General features: G+C 37.5%; 1 protein-coding gene across 5 annotated transcripts in view; it reads left to right on the forward strand.

Annotated features, from left to right (window-relative positions):
* The first annotated feature begins 4837 nt into the window (after window positions 1–4837).
* The window catches only part of LOC104597276 (golgi-to-ER traffic-like protein), a 47338-nt gene continuing 28599 nt past the window's right edge, over window positions 4838–23576 (forward strand). For 3 of the 5 annotated variants that reach the window (XM_010258737.3, XM_088898005.1, XM_088898004.1), the window contains exons 1-5: window positions 4839–4996; window positions 5599–5678; window positions 6476–6554; window positions 6741–6822; window positions 9563–9713. In XM_010258737.3, the coding sequence (XP_010257039.1) occupies window positions 4949–4996; window positions 5599–5678; window positions 6476–6554; window positions 6741–6822; window positions 9563–9713 (440 nt within the window). In that variant the 5' untranslated portion in view covers window positions 4839–4948. Of the gene's footprint in view, window positions 4997–5598; window positions 5679–6475; window positions 6555–6740; window positions 6823–9562; window positions 9714–23576 lie in introns of all 5 variants that reach the window. The other 2 variants (XM_088898003.1, XM_088898006.1) reach the window with 1 other exon arrangement.

Consider the following 23576-nt stretch of genomic DNA (forward strand, 5'->3'; position numbering starts at 1 on the left):
TCCTTTCCTTCCCTTTCCCTACTTTTTTCCTTCAAACCAAACATAGCGTAAGGTTACCGTGTTTAAAAGTAAACAGGTTTGTGCACATGTCAACCTTTCACATCCCTTAAGACGACAATGCCTTCTCTAGCTCTTCTTTGTGTTTTGTAGTGGTTTGGATTTGACATTGAAGAGTTCAATCTTTCATAAAAATTCTTTCACATATGTCCGAAATAACATTTTCAAACCAGCAAGCCTCAACCTTGTTAGAAACTCATCGCCACTCTCTTCTAATCATTGTTCCGTCTTGTAACCATCAATTGTAGTTGTTATGAATCTCTGCAACCAGATGAGAAGCCAAAACTCATCAACACCTCTTTGTCTTGGCTGATGTCCCATGATTTGTCCAAAATTAAAAAGGCGCTGGCCCAAAACAAAATTAATAGTTAATGCTTGGGCATCCTTGAAGAATTGCTTCCTGTAACTCTGTTTAGTTTTGCTTTGGAAAAGCAAAAATAGCCATTAGTGCTTGACCATTGGCCGGTGTGGAACATTATATTCATTCAATTTTCATATAAAAGAGAAAAACATATAAAAAACCATAAAAAAGAATAGGTCATGGATTTAGAGTCGTTTTAGTCACTCAAATAGATCTTCTTCAACCATATTTGCCAAAACGGGTATCTAATAATTAGAAAAAAATTGAAAATGTCATTTTATATTGATATTATTTTCAAAATTAATTACTGAAAATATCAACCTATGCAATGGCTATGCTTATTTACTTCGACTAATGATTGTGGTCAAATTTTATCGATTTTTGATTTTTATAAAGCAATATTTTCACCTATTTTCGATGCGAATCGTGGTCTATACACATTTTTGCATCGAAAATCGGTGTGTTTTTGAACTCTTACCAAATAAATGCAAATCCGAAGCGGAATGCAAATTTGCAATAGTTCAGATTTACACTCAAACCAAATGCAGCCTAAGACTCAATTTGAAAATAGTACAAATACATAAAATAATATAAAATACACAGGTTTGCACTCTACATATTTATATTTGTACTCCTTACAAACTGAGCCTCAATGAACATGAAAAACATCTTAGAACTTCGTTTAAAGTACAATTTTTAAATCAACCTGTAGTTTTATTCGTATAGGTGTAATAAGAGAAATAAATTTATTCATGAACGGTTCAACAAATGATACACAATGCAATTTAGGATGGATTAATTTGAATAAATTGGATTGGACGAGGGTTAGGGGTTGCAAGTTGGGTTTGGTTGGTTTTTTTTTAATTTCAATGGATTGAGCCCTAACCCAATCATAATGCAATTTAAATTCCTCAAATTCGACAACCCAAGGTACAACTTTAGCAATGGTTGATGCCTTAATCTAATCCCACGCAAGTTGATCTCTTTCCATGAACATGTTGCCTTGCAAAGCTCCTTTCAAGAGCAAGGCACCATTTTAAATCAATCCCATTGGAAGCAGCTCTGGAAGGTGGGAGTTATTCTCAATATTCAATTCTTCATTTGGAAAGGTTGCTGCATACTTGCAATACATTACCAAATATTGTTAAATTGAAAAAATGACGCCTATAATCCTTAGATATTTGTCAAGTGGAATCCTTAGCCACATTATTTTTCAATGTCCATGATGCTACCCAAGATTGTAGCAAGGGTAATTTGGAACTTATGATGTGATATGGCCGTAGGTACCTCCAATCAACATAAAAAGGCATCGGAGGCCCTGGGATGTGGTTCTAGGGGCGATCGAGGAATCTAATAATTAAGTTAGTCGAGGTGACCAAAGAGCCAACGTGGCAAGATGAGACAAGAACAAGAGAATGGATGAGAATTAGGGAGAATGAGAAAAGGTACTTTTGGCTCTTGAGTCTTATGTATAGGTGATGTCTCATTATTGACTTTGTTATGAGCTAGCTCTTTGTAATGGCTTCGCACATTAGGGTGCAATGAAGGCCAGAGTTATTAAATCGGTGAGTTTTTTATTCAGGTAAATGTAATTATTTGGATAAGTTTTTTCTCAGAAACACGTACCCAGGTAAGTGTATTTATTCATGTTCTTTTATTTCTCAAGTAAAAAGAAAATGACTATTTTAATCATAAAAATTCACTATTAGAAGGGGCATTTTTGCCCCATTCAAGTGTTGGAAATATTTTCCCTAAGTGGGAAAATTATTTACCCACCTAGGAGATGGAATCACTTACAGGAAAATAAACTTTCCCTAATCCCCACATTAATCTAAAAAAGAACATGGGATTCTTAGTCAATAGAAACCAAAATCCCATTGACTAGATTCCCCTCCCCCCTTCTCAAAATCCAAAAAACAAACGCCCCCTAAGAGTAACTTGCGAATAAGGCCAGGGTGAAATTCTAGGGGTACCCCCCTGAGGCATGCAAAGTGACAATATTGCCCATAGAGACACCACGTACCCACCAAGGATTGGATGGGTAATTGCAACTATATCAGTCCATATTCTCGAGCAATATGGTTTGGCTTATGTATACCAATGGATAATGTTGATGTTTCAAGCAAGCTTAAGTAGTGGTGTAATGTGGGTTGAACTGGTCAGGCATGACCCACATTTTCGTGCTGTCTGCACCGTAGTGGGAAGTTCCATGTAGGTTGGGGGTGGGGCCCAACACAAGCCCGGACCGTATTATTTCATTTTTTTTTGTTTTCACTGAAAAAACAAGAAATAAAAAAATAAAAATAATGAATAAATGAATGAAAAAAATGACAAATACAATAATTACAACAACAATTTGAAAAAAAAATCTTAAAATTTTATTTTATATGAATAATCAATTGATACAAAAAAGTTAAGTTGAAAAAATACTATAATAAAAGGATACCCATAATAAAATGATTAAATGACGTATTGGGCCAAGCTGCGGACCGGGCTTAGGGGAAACGCCTCTAGAGGATTGGTTAAAATAAATTCAAATGCCCCATTCTATGCTTGCTCGATCAAGAAGAGCTTCCATTGGTTTTGCTATTATGTCTTCGTAATGAGCATCGAAAACAATGTGTGGATCATAGGTTTATCCCTCCTCATGATGACTTTTGAAGCTCTAGCTTTACAAAGGGTTTGGTTTGAAGTCTTGAGCTATGGATCAAAGAATGTTATAACAAAAATGGGTTCAAATGAATTGTGGGGAGACATTAACTATTCGGAATTCAGTCTCAATCAACTCTTCCCAGTAATCTTTGACATCAAGACTATGGTGAGAAGAGATTCTTTATGCACCTTTTAATGGATTAACAAGTCCGCTAATTAAATTGCTCATCATTTTCTTGCCCTTTGTGCTCATTATCAAAATTGGCACAAATATGTCATTGCTCCTCCTTAGCTAGAAAATGTGATTACTCAAGACCTGAAAAAATGATTGTTTTTAGTTCGTGTTTTGTTGTTTCATCTTGTATCCAAAAGAAAAGGGATTAGTGTTTGGACAAAATTAATTCAACCATCGTGGCAGAGTCTAATGTATTGTGCATGTACACATACATATAATATGTATTTATGAATATGTGCAAATAAGGATAAAGATATAAGTTAATATTATATATAATCAAAATGAACTTTTATAACCTACGCCAAAACTAATACAAGTATCTGTTATATATAATATAAATTTATCATATATCAATTTATTTGATTTATGTATATGAGAATATTTATGTTAGTGACAAGGAGAAGCATGCTATATTTTAAATGAAGATTAAAACTAATAGATGTTAATTTTTTTTTTTTTTTTTTTGGGGGGGGGGGGGTGTTGGAGGTAGGTGATAGATACTCGCAATGAAAAAAAATTGTAAACAGTCAAAAAATACTATAATGACACGGTGACATTGAAAATTATGTATATAGCTAGGGGTGCTCAGGTGGACATTTTTTTAAGTCTAACCGTTCCCTTCAGTTTATACATTGTCTTGAACTGAATCAATGAGTTAATTGATCGACCAGTTTGGTTCTTGATTTTTTTTTTGTTTTTTATATTTATAGTGTATATATATATATGTAATTTGATTCAATTAATCACTGGTTTTTCAGATTTCTTAATCGAACCAAATCCATATCTTTAATTTTTCATGTATCTTCTTCTTTTTTTTTTGGTTATAGAATCTGATGAATTCAATTAACCGGATTTTCGGTTTTATAGCATTCACTAAGAACAAGATACTTTCGATGGGCCTCCAAAGCTAGGTTAGAATCGTTAGATGGTTCTATCCCATTTAGTTGGTTCGGGTTTAATTGAGGTGCATTTGGATCGACCCAGGATCCATTGACACGGAGAAGGCTCCATTGACCATGGACAGGGCCAGGAGCGTGAAGCTCGGATCTGCTATGACTATTACCCATAAAGGCGCAATCCATACGTACGTAAAAGATATTACAGCCGCACGTAGGGAACATCTCCCTTTACGAATGACAACTGAGATGTTCCCGACGGGTAGCAGATCCGGACTCGGAGCGATAACGTCCAACTGAATTCTCACAGGGTGGCTTTAAACCCATATAACGCGATACTTAACAAAGGCGCCTTACAACGAACTCACAGCCACATCCCACGGTTTATTAAGAACATCTTTCGTAAATAATAACACATAAATACGAAATTGTTTTCAATACATCGTGAGATGTGTCAGTGAAGTCGGCGTGAGGCGCCATGTGTGTAAAGAGCAGATCATAATTGGAATCAATAATCATAATGTTGGGACTTGGGACAGTTTTTGTTGGGAGGAGATCCCAACTCGTTCGGGTGGGGAATCCATGTAGCCACGTGTGCAACCGAACTCCTGTTGTACATAGTCGTTTCACAGCTTCCGGCAGGGTGATATAAATCGTAAGCGGCACAAAATTCGCTCTCCAGAACTCTGTTCAGGCCAAACCTCGTCTGGGCGTAAAAGCAATCTTTGTCAGGACTTAGGAGCGACCATGGCGAGAGAGAGACCTAAAAGAGGCGCGTTGCCTCCCGCCGAGGAGGTAATTAAATGGCTTAACCACCTGTTAATTAGTTACAATTTCTGTTTTAACTGCAAAATAAGAAGTTTTCATGATTGCAAAAGATTAAACTCGGTTCATGGTTAGAATAATTGATCGATCTACATCCGTAATGCCCATACTTTGTTATCGTTTCTTCACGAGAAAAGGAACCCTAAATTAGTTTGAGAAGTTGATATCTCGAAAATGGGATCATGAATTTCAAATATGTTCTTCTACCCAAAAAGTTTCAGATATGTTCATGGATTAACGAATCCTGAAAATCTCTTGGAACTTAGAGATTGTAAAAAACAGCAAAATCTGAGCTTGTACGAACAATTTTATTTGAGAGAAATTGAACGCATTCTTTTTCTGGTTGATTAGTCATCTACGAGGAAACGTCGATAATCTGGTGCCTGGGCTATGACTACTCGACGTTTTGAGCATAATGGTTAATACATCAAATTTTCTGTTGTTTGTGCATGTTCTTTTATATGATTGTAGTTTGCATCGCAGACTTGACAGGGAAGATGTTGAACTATAGCTGGCTTGCTATACATTCTTTATTCTAATTGTCTTGAGCTGCTTTTGCCGTTAAAATGCAGACTATAGAGAAGCTAGGGAAAACCATAAACGATGGAAACCACTATGGTGCCCAACAGATGTACAAGTCTTTTAGTGCAAGGTATATGCATTATCCCTTCTTTAACTTGCAATGATTATTTCTCTGTTTTCTCAGGTTAAATTTCCTCTCTCATTAACATGTATCTGATTTTATTAAAATATTTTGGCTAAGTAATAATAGTGTACTAATTTCAAGTTCAATGCAGTACTGGCATCCCTAATCGTTATTTCAATCACAACAGTGTTGCGTAATATTTTTGAGGCAAATTGGTTCATTTGATAATTGTTTATATGTCAATGCTGGATATTCCATCTTTGTCAAATCCCCAAGTAACCTGGGAAACATTATTTTTGCGTGCCTTAGTTGTTTCTATAAGTCAAGTTTTTCAGGTGGGGCGCCCAACCAAGAGCACCTAGTTTCCCAGGTGATGGTGGGTGCCTAGGTGACACCTTGGTCCTATTTCCTAGACCTTACCAATGCAGTTAATATGATCCTTTTTTTTTTCTTTTAAATCTGAGAGAGTTCAAGAATGCATGCTGGCATTTTTTTTCCTATTCCAAGTTTAAAACTGTTGGCAATCTCTTTTACTATACTTTAAAATTGTTGGCAGTGTCTATGTTTAACACCTTATCCTTTTCTTTCGCCCCTGTTCCATTGGTAATGTTGGCAGGATAAATTTAGGCCCATTTGAAGGCCTTTTATGGCCCTGGTATTGTTACTCCATTTGTCAAGTTGGGGCTTCCAATTAGAAGATTTTCTGAACATGCAAATTAGGGTGCTAACAGGGACCATGTGTTGAACCTTCTTTTAAGGAATTTAGGCATGTCTACTGATGAGAATGTTATACTTGACCACAGATATGTATCTGCTGAGAGATATGCTGAAGCATTGGATATCCTTCAATCAGGTGCTTGCATCCAACTGAAGCATGGGCAGGTCATATTCTTTCAAAGTTCATATCTAAGTAAAGCTAACTCGTATTTTTCTTTTTCTTTTTTTTTTTTTTTGTGTGAATCTTCCCCATATGCAGTAATCAATATTGATGTCAAATTGCTTGCCTGATTTTTTGGAGAGAAGGTATCTTTTTGATATAATGAATCACTGGTACTTTGATTTTCACAGGTTACTTGCGGTGCTGAGCTTGCTGTACTATTTGTGGAGACCCTTGTTAAAGGGAAATTTCCTTGTAATGAGGAAACTCTTGGTCAGTTCTTTTTTCCCTTTCTTTCTTTATTGTTGTTGTTGTATGATTGTTCACACGTATTTGCTCTACCTTTTATTCCAGATTTACTAGGATAAATAAATTGAGCAGTGGCATGAACATATTTCAATACTTCTCATGTTAAAAAAAACTTCTCATGTATTATTGCACCTGCTAACTGCCCTAATTTCTTATAGACGGTAACAATTATCAGCTAGTAGTTTGAGAAAGAGATCCGCTGGTTAAAGAAGTATAAACATATAAATTAACTGATTCCTATGTTTAAAGTGGATGGTATGTCCATACTTTACAGTTTCAAAATAAAAAGGATGTATAGGGAGGTTCTGTCACCTACAGCGATGTAACTTAATCATGAATATGTGCATTTGTACAAGATTCATTCATAGTGACCAAGATAATGACCTTGACAAGCTGATATGGCATGACTCTCCATGTTTTGAACACAGATGAATTGTGAGCTATGTTCATACTCCATGTTTTGAACACATAGCTACCAGATTGTTTTAGTTGGAAAGGAAAACCCAGTTCTAGATGGTGCCACACAGGCCTGATCAAAATTTCACTAATTTGCTTGCATGAGTGAGTCCCAGGTGGCTAGGCCAGTCTGTGCATACATTTCCAGTCCAGACAGTCTCCCATGTGGACTGTACTGTTCGATACATCATTTACCAGACTTAGGAATGTTCCAAGAGTTCTGATTCTGTTTCATACTGAAGAGAATGTTAGGATAGCTGACCTTGGAACAAGGCTGATGATGATGACCACATATGGTTTTAGGATGAGTCCATGGAATCAGCAGATAGGTTTTCCTCTACTAGTCAGCAAATTGGGGTTAAAAATGGTCGGTACCTTCAAAATAAGTTTGGTATCACACCCAGTGTAGATGCAGAAGATTATTTTCATTGATCCATTCACTATATATGCATACATACATGTACACACACATATACACACACATATACATGCATATATGTATGTATGTGTTTGAATTTTGAATAGAATGGAATGGCGGAATGGGATTCATGTAGCCAACCCCATATAGATGGGACAAGGATTAGATGATGAAGATGATGTATGTATGCATGACCGAATAAAATGTTAGGTCCATATCCAGTCTACCCCTCCCAAGACTATGGATGGTGAGAAGCATCATGGGTAATGTCCTTTTATACATATATAAGATCCATATATAGATTCACAGAGTGGAAAATTAACTGCAAGCTAGAAACTAAGCATGGAAACCTATATAGGCTGAGGACTACATAATGGAAACTGGTAAACTAACAACTATACATTACACCGAAGAAAAACACACTATTCTTCACCTATCTCGTGATGAAATCCTTTTTCTTCTAATGTAATTTTCTTTTATTGCTAGTAAAATATATACTCTATGATTTGATATTTTTTACTCAATTTAGAATCAATGAACAACTAATAAATAAAAGTTAATACACAATCTGCTACTATCATATCTCAAAAATTCTTGTAGGTTAAAAAAAATATCAAGATGAGACTGGATTTAATTCAACCTAACCTAGCTGCAGTCCATAATTCTTCTCCTCCTTATGTGTGGTTTGGTTTCTACTATGGGAACTGTGCTAGTTTTCTCATTCTTTTTGGTTTCTCTTTCCTATGAAAAACCCAAAATGTGTATTGTTTGCATCATATCATGACCTATAATGAGCTAGCCCAAATTTTGTAAGTACCCTGCTCATCCTGGACTTGCCCTTCCTTTTGACCTATGAATGGTCCCAAGTCCTGGGTTTGGGGAATGCTCTTCATTTTCTTGTGAACCATTTATTTCAGTTTAATTTATGGATTGGTCTTGTGCTTGCGACTAATTACTGTTTCTAATGGTATCATTCTATCATACACTGGCTCAGAGTAGATGCCATTTTTTTTTGATAAATGGTAAACAGAATTTTATTACTGAAAACAGATGGCAGGATTCCTTAACATCAGGTATACATATGAGCTGATCAAATGACATACAGCAATAATAACAAAAAGTTCTTCCATTACACCACAAAGGACTGGACAAAGATGAGATCAATGATTTCTGAAATCCTCTAGCCTGAATCCAGAAAACTGTTTGAGGATGCCAACCCAACTTGAGACCATACTGTCAATCATGATTTAGAACTAGAAGATTTATTATTTAGCGATATGGTACTGATAGACAAAATTATTTAGCTATATGGTTCTCATTATTGAATGTGTTATCTTGGAACAAATATCTTATGCTAATTATGGATGTAGCAAATTTTGAGCCATTGTTCTTTGGTGGCTTACTTTCATTGGTTGTTGTGCAACACTGAGGCTCATTTTTGCAAAAGAGTTCAGAAACTTTAAGTGTTTCCCTGGTCAATACTATTATGTTAGGTTTCATCTATTTGACAATGGGTCAAATTTTGCCTCCATTATTTCTTGCGTTGCATTATTAATTATCTCATGAGTTCTGCTCTGAGAGGTTAGAGTTGGACAAAATAACTTAGGATGTACTGTTCCTGATCATGTGACTCAAGTTCCAGTCTGTCATTGACTTGCAAATAAGCTCGAAGGAAGACCATTAATGGTATAGGTGATCAGTTTTGTTAACCAGTTTTATTTACATTTTGCCTTTGATCTCATTGTTCTTTTTTTTTTTTTTGATTAGTAAATCCCATTGTTTTGTTTACAGTTATATTTTCAAGATTATGACTAAAAACATTTATGTTAGATCGTATCAGGGAAATCTACAAGATGTTTCCACAGATTTCTGTGCCACAAAAATTAGAGGCCGATGATGACATGGAAAAGCTTTCTGAAGCTTTGGGGGCAGCAAAAACACGTGTAGAGGGTTGCTCATCATTTCTGAAAGCTGCAATTAGGTAACGTCTCTCTATCCTTGATACCTCTTTGTTCAAAAATAGCTATTTTTATTCTTAGTTCTATTTGTCATTTCAATACATGTATTGGACAGGGTATAATTACTACTATTACTATTAACAAAACTCTTGGGTCCCATTTGGTTCGTGGGAATAGGGGTCTGGAATTGGAATGAGCCATTCCGATTCCAAGTGTTTGGTTGGGCAGAATTGGAATCCCATTCCCATTCCTAGTGGAATGATATTCCCCCGTTTGAGGGAATGGCCATTCCCTCCCCCTCCCTTGGGAATGAAATCCCATTCCAGCTGAATCTAATTCCCACTCCAATTCCTGTCTGAACCAAGCAGACTATGAGAATAGAGTATTCCAATTCTGATTCTGACTGTGAACCAAACAGACCCTTAATATTTTAAACCTATTCATTACAAATGTATAATACACATGGTTTCTTTTGCACTTAGTATATATGAGCCTTATTATTGATTATAAAACCATATTTTTCTAAGTTGTTGTTCTCACACCTCTTGGGTTATATATTTTCTTGTTGTATTTCTTTTTTTTTTTGATGGGAAATGGTACTTTCATCAATCTTAAAGGAAAATTAGTACAATTGTCACCTTCATAGATAAGGTGACCCCTCAAAATAAAAACAACTTACAAACACGCCTAGAAAAGAGTTTCCCTACTAACTCCTTGCTTTTCTAAGGTATCAACCATTGCATTTGCTGAACTCCTAGCCCATTTAAAATGCGCTTCAAGCTCCCTTGTTAGGTTTAATATCTTCCTTATAGGCTGTCTAAGGGACCAAGTGCCCAAACTGTTTGCTGCATCCACCTACTACCAATTTTGAATTTCCCTCCACTTCTAACTGTTGAAAACCCAATTGTTTAACCAACTTGGGCCCCTGGAAGAGCACCAAAACTTCTACTCTAAGTGAGTCACCCAATCTTATTGGGCTAGAGAAAAGGGCCAGAACTCTTCCATCCACATTTCTAAAAACACCCTAATTCTAGAGGGGCTAGGATTACCTAAAGAGCGGCCATCAAAATTCAACTTCACACCAAAATGCAAAGGAGGGGACCAATCCTCTTGAAAGGTAATATATGAGCAGGAAGAGCCCGCTACAATGCTCCAACCTCTAAACATATCATCTATAGAGAAGTCCTTGAAGAGATCCAACGATTTCAGCCAATGTATAGCCTTGATGGTAATCCCTTCTATGAGTTCAAGTGCTGTTCTTTCTTACCCTTGGAAAATCCTATTATTTCTCTCTTCCCACTAGGGGTGGCCACGAGACGAGCTTTTCACGAGCTATTCGAGCTCGAGCCTGATATATAGGCTCATTTGCTAATCGAGCCGAGCTCGAGCCAAGTGAAGCTCGGCTCGTGAGCCTAGTATAATAAATTAATAATTTTTTATTATATACATACATACACATACATATACATATACATATACATATACATATACATATACATATACATATACATATACATATACATATACATATACATATACATATACATATACATATACATATACATATACATATACATATACATATACATATACATATACATATACATATACATATACATATACATATACATATACATATACATATACATATACATATACATATACATATACATATACATATACATATACATATACATATACATATACATATACATATACATATACATATACATATACATATACATATACATATACATATACATATACATATACATATACATATACATATACATATACATATACATATACATATACATATACATATACATATACATATACATATACATATACATATACATATACATATACATATACATATACATATACATATACATATACATATACATATACATATACATATACATATACATATACATATACATATACATATACATATACATATACATATACATATACATATACATATACATATACATATACATATACATATACATATACATATACATATACATATACATATACATATACATATACATATACATATACATATACATATACATATACATATACATATACATATACATATACATATACATATACATATACATATACATATACATATACATATACATATACATATACATATACATATACATATACATATACATATACATATACATATACATATACATATACATATACATATACATATACATATACATATACATATACATATACATATACATATATATACATATACATATACATATAAATATATATAATAAATAATTTTTATTTTATATAATAATATTTTGTATATAATATTCTTATTTTTATGTATAATGGTAAATAATTTTTATAATTCTTATTTTTTGTATGTAAAATAAAAACATTTTTATATGTATAATAATAAATAATTTTTATAATTCTTAATTTTTGTATGTAAAATAAAAAATATTTTTATATGCATATTTTTTATTTTTTAGAAAAAAACTTGGCTTGCAGTCGAGCTCGAGTCGAGCCGAGCTTGAACTTGCGAGCTTTGAACCGAGCCGAGCTCGAGCTCAAGTTTCTAGCTCGAATCGAGATTGAGCTCGAGCTCGAGCCTAACATAGTTTCAGCGAGCCGAGCTCGAATAGCCAAGTATTCGGTTCGGCTCGGCTCAAATCCACCCCTACTTCCCACACTGCCCAATTAATTGCTGCCCTCAGTTGTTCTCCATATCACCCTTCCTCTTTACTTTGGTTGTCGAAGAAAGATAGATTCAAAAAGATCTGCCATGCCTGTGGGAGGATTTCACCTATGCCCTAGGAGGGAGGATTGCCCTTGGAAAATCCTGTTATTTTCTTGTTGTACTTCTTTATATATGCTAACCTTGTCATAGATTAGATCATAATGTCATACTTTTCCACTGAACTGTTTGTTAGTAAGGGAACCATAGTTGCCAAGGCATCTAGGTGATTTTGGGCGATAGTGGGGTGCCTAACCTAGTCGCCTAGGTGATGAAAATTGTATAAAATAAAAAACTAAAATTTTCCTAGTGTTCAATGGGAAACCCGGGGATGGCAGGTATTGATGGTGTGTTTAGAGACTCCTCAAGTAAAGTGCTGGCTATGTATTCAGGACCCATAGGAGAAGGGGACTCTCTAAAGGCTGAGCTGATGGCGCTGTTACAGGGCTTAAAATGTGCTATGCAATCCAATTTCAGAAACCTGGAAGTTGAAGGTGAGTCAAAAGTGGTTATTTCTTGGATCACTTATAGTCACAATGTTCCATGGGTTTACAGACATGCCTCAAGGGAGATAGACAGTCTGGGAGGGGACCTGAATGCTTCCTTCAATTGGATTCATAGGACAGCTAATGGGATGGCCGGCACTTTAGCAAAGCAAGGGGTTTTGAGGCAACAATTATTCTTCTATTGTAAATTAGTTATTTGGAAATATGTATTTCCGGGTGGATGGATCCCCAAGCTGTTGTATCGTTTACCTCCAATTAGTAACTTAATCATTTTTTGCTGATAATTTCCCTAGTTCCCTAGTTTTATATACCATTCAGCATGCATATTAATTAAAAAAATAGCATTTCTCTTTATTAAGAATATTACATTTCCTCTCAAAACATGGCAAATCATCATATCTACAAAAATAGTATTTCAAAGATATTAATTTCAATACTTTAAAAAACAATACTAATATAATAAGTATTTAATAGAACAATTTCATATAAAAATGACAACTAAAGAAAGCTATAGCTTTATATGATAACATTTAAGATAGAAAGTAAAGGTGAAAAAGAACAAAGTGAAAGTTCACTTTGTGGATGTTTATATTGCATCTGTGTATGGCATGGTTAACCTTTACAAAGTGAAGAAGAAATAGATATTCTTTTGCTGCTGAACTCATGTTATCACTTATAACACATTTTATTTTTGATCAGAAACTCAAAGAATTTTATTAAAACTTAAAAAGAAGAGAATGCAGGAAGAAGTTGTTAGGAATAAATCCCTTTACAACAAAGAGTCCCACCACCGTTTTAACGTTGAGCCCAAAACAAATGATTGTCTATTTACTCCTTGCTTAGCTAACCCACCCGCCAACCCATTAGCGGACCTCCTAACCCATCTTACATGAACTTGCATTTGTTCAGACAACAACTTGAACCGCCTGAGTTCATTTCTGAATTGCCATAATACTCCTTTTTTCAACCAACCAATGATTTATTTTCGAGTCTCTTCTACAATCAGCCTTGTGATTCCCATTTCCTTAGCTTTTTGCACCCCAACAACAGCATCTTTGAGTTCAACTCTCACTGAATCACCCTGATCAATAGGCCCCGGAAACAAACCACAGATGTTCCCACTCCCATCTCTAATAACTCCTCCAATTTCGAAGGGTCCTGGATTGCCAAAACTGCTCCATCAAAGTTAAGTTTGATCCACCCACCTCTTGGGGGAGACCAAACCTCCAGGATCTTTTGTTTCCCAGAGGAAGAAAGGGCAATCAACCCCCAATTTCGAAAAAAGTCTTCCACAGAAAAATTTGAGAAGAATAGTTTCAAGGTCTTCACCTAGTGTGCTATACTTACTGTAGTTTCCAAGATTGCCTCCTTATTTCTTTCTCTTTCCTCAAAGATTCTTAAGTTCCTCTCCTCCCATACTGTCCACACAACCACTGCCCTTGCACACTTCCGTAAGATTCTCTCTCTTCTCTTTGTGCTTCTCAGAAAGGACGGGCTAAAGAGCCTTTCCAAACTAACAGGAGGGATCCACCTGCAACCAAAAAGAGAGCAAAATCATTCCCAAACACAACAAACAAAGGAACAGGAGATTAAGAGGTGGAAAGCACTTTCACCATTCAACTTGTGTTGATGCACCAATGGTAAACTTCCCAACAGAAGGCACTGACTTTTGGGGGGATAGGGGCACACCAAACTTCTTTTACAGGAAAGGAATGGGGAGAAGAAGTGGCCACAAGGGAGGAGAAAAAGGATTTATAGGTGAACGACTTAGAGGGACTGAGAGATCAAACCTGCCTATCATTCCCTGTATCAACCCAGGGGATAGGGGCACACCAAACTTCGCATAAATGTTTGGGACTCAGAATTGGGTTCATTGTCCTCTCTACTCCAGCTGCTAGATGGGGTGTTTCTAGACACTTCTAAACAAAACACTAGACTTTGAGCTCTTCATCCTTTCAGAGTTTTCAGCTGTGCCTCCTTTTTCAAGTCCTTGTCTTCTCCTGCCCAACTTGGGGTACCTATCCCTATACAAGAAGTTTGGTATCGACCTATCCCCCACAAAATGGGTGCCTTTTGTTGGGAGGTCTATCATAGTGCAATTAACACTAGTGATCTGATGCAGAGGAAAAGACCTGGTTGGTGCCAATTATCGAATAGGACTGCAGTCAGTCCTAGATATAATGCACAAAGACAAGAAGAACAGATTCGAGAATAAGAGAAGAAGAAGAGAAGAAAAGAAGAAAAAAAGAAGTCAAAGGAATTGTGGGTCTTGACTTTGATTGTCGCCCCACAACAATTTATATTGGTAATTAAAAATAGGAGGAAAAGCCTGAATTACCCCTACTAATTACATAAACAATGAAATAAGAATAACTACCAACTGAAAGTAACTATTGACTGAAACAAAACGTAAATAAACAAACATAAACAAGGTGGGGACCACGTTAATGTTCTCTACACTCCCCCTCAAGTTGGGAATAGATGTTTGTCATTCCCAACTTGCATAGGTCTGTCTCCAAGTTTTTCTTTGGAACTGCCTTAGTGAAGAGATCTGCAAGTTGCATGTTGGAGGTGATATATGGAAGGCACACTTCTTGTGAAGTAACTCTCTCTCTGATAAAGTGTTGGTCCACTTCAATATGCTTAGTTTTGTCATGCTAAACCGGATTATGGGCTATGTTAATAGCAGCCTGATTATCATAGTACAACATTAGGGGCTTCTCATAAGTGATACCCAACTCCTCAAATAGGGATTTCAACCATAATACATCAGCCACACCATTTGCCATTGACCTATATTCAGCTTCAACACTGGAATGAGTAACAACATTTCCTTTCTTACTCCTCCAAGAAACAAGATTGCCCTCTACAAAGGCACAATACCCAGAGGTAGACCTCTTATCATCAACACATCCAACCCAATTAACATCTATGTAGACTTTTATTTTCATGTGACCATTATCTTTGAATAGTATACCTCTGCCTGGACATCTCTTCAAATATGCCAGTATCCTCTCAATTGCAAGTAGGTGAGTAGTTCTAGGAGAATGCATATATTGCCTAACAACATTGACTGCATAACTGATGTCTGGTCGTGTGAGACAAAGATAGAGAAGTTTTCCAACCAATCGTTGGAACATAACTTTATCTTCAAGGGGCTCTCCACCTTCAACACTGATCTTGTGATTTTGTTCAATAGGTGTGTTAGCAGGTTTAACACCTAGCTTCCTTGTTTCTTCCAACAAATCAAGAACATACTTTCTTTGGGAAACAAAAATCCCATGCTTAGACCGTGTTACCTCAATACCCAAGAAATATCGAAGCTCTCCTATGTCTTTGATCTCAAATTCTTGGTGAAGGAGTTGCTTAAGAGAGTCAATCTCATGGGTATCACTCCCTGTCACCACAATATCATCCACATATACAGCTAGCAGTGTTAAAGAGGTATCCACTTTCTTAATAAAGAGAGTGTAATTTGACTGGGCCTATACATAGCCAAATTTTTCAAGAGCTTGTCTGAATCTATCAAACCAGGCTCTAGGAGACTGTTTCAGTTCATATAAGGCCTTATTCAGTTGGCAAACCTTCTTTCCTGTTTTTGCACTATAAAATTCAGGAGGCAACTGCATGTACACTTCTTCTTGCAAGCCACCATTGAGGAAGGTGTTTTTAACATCCATCTGAAATAAGGGCCATGAGTAATTTGCTGCAAGAGATCATAAAACCCTGATAGTGTTCATCTTTGCTACTGGTGCAAAAGTCTCCAAATAGTCTATGCCATATGTCTGAGTAAATCCGTTTGCAACTAATTTGGCCTTATACCTTTCAATGAAACCATCAGTATTATGCTTCACTATAAACACCCATCTACACCCAACTGGTTTCTTCCCTTTAGGTTGATCAACTAGCTTCCATGTATTGTTCTTCAGAAGGGCATCCATTTATACCTTCATTGCATCTTTCCACTCAGGGACTGACAAGGCTTCGTCCACTGTTCTAGGAATGGGAATAGCAGCAATGGATGCCAAAAAGGACTTGTAAGAGGGAGACAAATGATCATAAGAAAAGAAATAGGAAATACAATGAGCCGTAGATGAGGTACAATGACGTTTCTTTTTACGGATTGCAATGGGGAGATCAAGGTCATCTAATGGAGGTGGAGGCTCAACAATGGGAGGTATCTCATCTGTAATGGAAGATGAATGAATTGTGGTACTTGGATCTGGATTTGCAGAAGGAATGGAACTGGCCTGGACTATTGATGATCGACCTGCCTCCACCGCCTATGATAAACTCTCAAATCCCGATACTTTTGACAACCCTCCTCACTACACTCCTCTTTAGTGATTGGGATAGGTAATGAAATTTTTGATGAATGAACCCCCACCTCACTACTCTCCCCCTGAGAAGACACCCCAGGATAATAGGGTACATCCTCAAAGAAAGTGACATCCATAGAGACAAACCTCCTCTTAGAAGTAGGTTCATAGCAGCAATATCCCTTTTGAGTTTGTGCATATAACCAAGGAAAATGCATTTTGAGGCTTTAGGATCAAATTTAGAACGATGAGGTCCACGGGTCTGAACAAAGCAAGTACATCCAAAGGTCTTAAGGGGAATAGTGAACAACTCTTTATCAGGATATAACAGGGTGAATGGAACTTTCATGTCTAGAACCCGTGAATGGACTTGGTTGATAAGATATACAGCTGTATGAATGGCATCTCTCCATAATCGTATAGGCACATTGGAGTTAAACATAATGCTTCTAGCCACCTCCAACCTCCAAGAATCAGCCGATGGTCTTATCTCTGCTGGAACTTCCAACCCTAGGAAGTTCTCATGTAGTCAGCTTGATTAGACTAACATGAGAAGCCCTAGGTTGGTTCTGATACCAAGTTGTCGAATAGGGCTGCAATCAGTCCTAGATATAATGCACAAAAAACAAGAACATATTCGAGAATAAGAGAAGGAGAAGACGAAGAGGAGAAGTCAAAAGAATTGTGGGTCTTGACTTTGATTGTCGCCCCATAGCAATTTATATTGATAATTAAAAATAGGGGGAAAAGCCTGAATTACCCCTACTGATTACATAAACAATGAAATAAAAATAACTACCAATAACTACCAACTGAAACTAAACATAAATAAACAAACATAAACAAGGTGGGGACCACATTAATGTTCTCTACAATGCCTTTCACCAAATCGGTGCTGTTTATGTAAGTCAAATGGTGAGAATGCCTTTCATATTCTTGTTTCCTGTTCTCTTCCTTGTAGTATTTGGAATTGGTTCTTCTACCTATTTGGATGCAGGTGGGACACCCTTGGTGAGCTTGGGGAGATTGTTTGAGCCATCTACTTTTAGATGGTCAAAGTGAAGAGGGAGAATACTATAGAGGTGCACAAGGGCAACAATGCTATGTGTTGAAGATTAATCAGTTTTATGATATTTTTACGAGTAGATGTTTTATGTTAGTTGTAAGATAGGTGGGGACCACAATAGTTATGTGAGTCCAAATTTTGTTATGTTTTTGTGTCTTATATATGATGTTTTATGTCTTGCCGCCCTATAAGGGCATAGTTGTCTTTGTACTGCTCTATTATTTTTAATATAAATAATAAGTAAAGGTGGAGGCTAGATCATTGCTCTCCTTTCTTTTCAACTTCTCTTCTTCTCCTTCTCTCTTCCTTCTTTCTTCAAGAAACTCTTTTTATTTCATATATATATATATATTTTTAATTCAGCAAGCTTTCTACTTGGTATCAGAGCATCGACTAGGGTTTCTTGAAGCATTCTCATGCAGCCCTAGATCAACCGACTGCATGAAGTAGTAAAGGGCTGATCGATCTGCTATAGATTGCCCAGTTCTTGGATTTTTTGGTGGGCTCTAGTCATCAGGAAGGTGATCTACTGTTCGACATCAAAATCAGGAAGAACTGGAGTACGGGGAAGAGTCCCAGAAAAGTTGGACTCTTTGTTTTTTATCTAATCTTGGGCGCCCAGGTATTGTTAGTTTTCTTTTGATTTTCTGAAGAGGGCAGCTTGGTTTCTAGAATTTTCTGAGCCTCTTGGAGTGATCGATTCACTTTTCTCTCTGTTGGGAGGCGTGGGAAGGAGAGAGATTTCCCTCCAGTTAGGGTTTTCTTCTTCCGGAAGGGTTGGTTTCTGTGCGTGTGATATTAAATTATTTTTTGAAGGTCTCCAATCTATTTTTTTTTCATACTGTTGAAATGTTTGAAGTAAGATGGAGAATTGGAATACCGAGATGAAATCTACCGGTACTGTGGAACTGGGTGTTGGAGGTAGTAGTGATACTTTTGGGTATGGGATCATTACTATAGTAAAACTTGATGGTACAAATTATTTGGAGTGGGCACACAATCAGCTAAAATGGCTATTGGTGCCCGTGGAAAATTAGGGTATCTCACTGGGGAGGAGAAGAAACCTGATACAGACTCTTCTCGAAGGCTGCAGGAGAATTACATGGTAATGTCCTCACTGTGTAATTCTATGTTACCTCATATTGCAAAAAATTTCCTATGAGCTAATATTGCTAAGGAGATTTGGGATGGAGTGACTGAAACATACTCTCAGAAACAAAATGAAGCCAAAACCTATCAGTTAAGAAATCAGGTGATAAGTATGAAACAGGGAGAAAAACCTCTTGCTATGTATTTCTCCATGCTGAAAACCCTATGGCAAGAAATAGATCACTTAGAAATTGTGGTATGGGAAAGTGTAAATTATGCAGCAACCTATCACAGACTGGTAGAGAGGAATAGGGTTTTTGAGTTCTTGGTAGGGCGAACCCTGAATTTGGCATTGCTAGGCAGCATATTCTTTCTAGGGAGGGTGTGACATTCTCTCAGGCCTATGCCTTTGACTCTAGAGAGGAGAGGGGGAGAAATGTAATGCTGAGACAGCCTGGGATTGACCAGTCGGCTATGGTTGGTACAACAAAACCTAAGCCGAATGGAGACAGGGGGAGTAGTGAAAGTAGAAGGGAAGATAAAAAAGGACTTGGTGTGGGATTATTGCAAGAAGCCTAAGCATACCAAGGACACTTGTTGAAAGCTTCATCCAAATCTTATGCCTGCTCGGATAAGAAACAAGAAGGGAAATGCAAATGTAGCCACTATAGGAGACTACTCAGCCCCTCTTTCCCAAACTGATTGGGAATCTATTGCAGTAGCAGCAGTGAGAACAGAATTGGAGAGGTTTGGACAGCTTATGAGTAAAAAAGATTCACCTAGCTCTAGCCTTCCAGATGGACAGCAGAATGCAGGAGCCAACTACACCTCTTCCTTTGCACATACAGGTAGCTCATATGCAACTGCAAATCTTGCATCCACTTCAGGTAAGGAGGGACCTCTCTAGATTATAGACTCAGGAGCATCTGAGCACATGACTAATGCCCCTACCCTTTCAAGTTCCTATCAGTTGTGTTCTGGTAGAGACAGAGTCTCTACAACAGATGGTTCACAATATGCCCATTGTTGGGAAGGGGACAATTAGAGTGACCAATGATAAAACTCCGTCTTCTATTTTATATGTCCCTAGACTTCATACCAACTTACTGTCTGTTAGTTCTTTGCAAAAAATTGGAATTGTTCTATGACCTTTCTTCATAGTAATTGTGTTTTCTAGGACCTAGAGTCAAAGAAAATGATTAGGAGTGGTCATGAGGTGAATAGAGTACCTTCTGGATGAGATCCCGAGACATCATGGCCATCATGTTAGCAGCAACAGTAGTAGTGGGTCGGAGTCAATGAACCAGATTATGCTTTGGCACAATCGCTTGTGACATCTTTTTTTAGTTCTTTGAATGTCTTTTCCCAAAGTTGTTCGAGTCTGTTCAATTATCTACTTTGGAGTGTGAGAGTTGTCAGTTAGGAAAGCATTGTAGACAGTATTTTAAACCAAGTAATAAAAGAGGTACTTCTGCTTTTAATATTGTTCACACTAATGTATAGGGGCCATATCATATCCCTTCCATGGGAGAGGATTCCGTTACTTTCTCTTGTTTGTGGATGATTATACACGATATTCTTGGATATATTTGATGAGATCACGTGATGAGGTTCCTAACATGGTACGACAGTTCCACTAGATGGTTCTCACACAGATTGGAGCGAGAACTAAGGCTTTTAGATCGAATAATGCCAGAGAGTACTTTGAGAAGGACCTGACCACGTATCTCTTAGAACATGGTGTAGTTCATCAGAGCAGTTGTGCATATACACAGCAACAGAATGGAATTGCTGAGAGGAAAAACAGACACATTGTGGAGGTGGCAAGGAGTCTTATGGTGTGTGCTTCAGTTTCTGTGCAGTTCTGAGGAGATGCAGTTCTTACAGCCGTGCATTTGATTAACCGTGTTCCTCCACGGACTTTGGGGTTTAAGTGCCATTTAGTCTTCTTTTTCTAGATGGAGAGATATTTCATATACCTCTGAGGGTTTTTGGTTGTGTTTCTTTTGTTCACATTCTTGGCCCTCATCGCAAGAAATTGGATCCTAAGGCCAAGAAATGTGTTTTTCTTGGGTATGCTCAGAACCAAAAGGGGTATTGCTGTTATGACCCAGTGTCGAGGAGCAGATTTGTCACTATGGATGTTATGTTCTTTGAATCCACCTTCTTCTTCTCGAGTGGTTCTCCTTAGGGGGAGAGTTTTGGGGAGGAGAAATCACAATCTGTTTCTCTTCTTGTTTCTTTGGTGCCTCCACAAGTTCAGCCAACACCTCCATCAGTTCAGCTAGCATCTGCATCAGTTCAGCCAGCACCTGCACCTCCAGTTTCATTACCTGAGCCACTACGGGCAGCCTCACGGAAACATTAGCGCCGACAGATGATGGTTGACTCCACACATCCTCAACCCACACCACTCTTTGTCAGTCCTTCTGAAACTCCAAATTCGGCAGATACAGTTCCAGGTATTCCTTTTGAGCCTGAGTCTGTTATGTTTTCTGATGATAATGTTTCTATTCCCTAACACCATTGTTGCAGTTGATCCCACTGACCTTGATCTTCCCATTGAACTTCATAATGGGAAGAGAAAGTGTACAACCCATTGCTTTTCACACCATCTTTCCTATAGTGCCTTATCACCCTCCTACCGTGCTTTTCTTTCTTTCCTGGATTTTTTGTCTATACCCAGGAATGTTACTGAGGCTTTCTCCCAACCTGAGTGGAAAACAGCCATTCAAAATGGGATGGATGCTTTGGTTAAAAACCAAACTTGGGAAATAGTTGATCTCCCCCCAGACAAGGAGATAGTCGGATGTAGATGGGTATTCACAGTGAAGTATAGGGCTGATGGCAAGATATAGAGGTACAAGGCAAGGTTGGTAGCAAAAGGGTATACTTAGACCTACAATGTTGATTAGCTAAGTTGAGTTCTGTTCGTATCCTTTTTTCTCTAGTAGCCACCTATTCATGGCCTTTGTTCTAGCTTGATGTCAAAAATGCCTTCCTCAATGGTGATTTACAGGATGAGGTATATATGGACATTCCAACAGGCTTTTATGAGAATGTTGGTAAGGGAAAGGTGTGCAGACTCAGAAAATCTCTGTATGGATTAAAACATTCACCTAGGGCTTGGTTTGACAGGTTCAGAGGGGCACTCATCCATTTTGGATACACATAGACACAGTCTGATCACACTCTCTTTGTGAAGAGGAGAGATGCTCTGGTGTCAATTCTGATTGTGTATGTGGATGATATAGTAGCGGTGACAGGAAATGATCTGGAGGAGATTGATGATTTCAAAAAATCATTGCAACAAGAATTTGAGATCAGAGATCTTGGTGAGCTCAAATACTTCTTGGGGATTGAAGTTGCAAGATCCAAGCATGGGATCTTTCTTTCACAGAGAAAGTATGTAGTTGACCTATTGCGGGAGACTGGGAGGCTAGGGACCAAACCAGCAGACACTCCTATTGATCCAAATCACAGAGTTAATGGTGTGGATGGTGAATTGGTAAAGCATGTAGGGAGACATCAAAGAAATGTGGGCCGGTTGTTGTATTTGTGTATGACACGACCATATATTTCTTATGCTATCTGTGTTGTGAGTCAGTACATACATGCACCTCGGGTTTAGCACTGGGAAGCTATGGAGAGGATACTTGCATATCTGAAAAAGCACCCTGGCAGAGGCATTCTTTTCTTAAATCATGAGAATCTGAAGCTAGAGTCCTATACAGATGCAGACTGGGCAGGATGCTTAGATGACAGGAGGTCTACATTAGGAGTGTGTACCTTTGTAGGTGGAAACTTGATCTCCTGGAAGAGTAAGAAGCAAGCGGTTGTGGCAAGGTGAAGTACAGAGGTTGATTATAGATCATGGTGTCTCAGAACTTCTTTGGGTTAGATCTCTTTTGAGTGAGATTGGGGTGAAAGCAGAGGAACCTATGATGTTATACTGTGACAAAACACATTGAAGTTGATAGACACTTTATAAGAGAAAGGGTAACAACCGGAGAAGTCTGTTTGCCTTATGTCTCTTCAGAGTTGCAACTAACTGATGTTCTCACTAAAGGGGTGGCAAAGAACAAGCTTGAACATGATCTACGCAAGTTGGGAATGTGTGACATTTACTCCCAACTTGAGGGGGAGTGTTGAAG

This window comes from Nelumbo nucifera, chromosome 2, assembly GCF_055504915.1.
Source record: "Nelumbo nucifera cultivar China Antique chromosome 2, China Antique-T2T, whole genome shotgun sequence".
Classification (NCBI taxonomy): domain Eukaryota; kingdom Viridiplantae; phylum Streptophyta; class Magnoliopsida; order Proteales; family Nelumbonaceae; genus Nelumbo; species Nelumbo nucifera.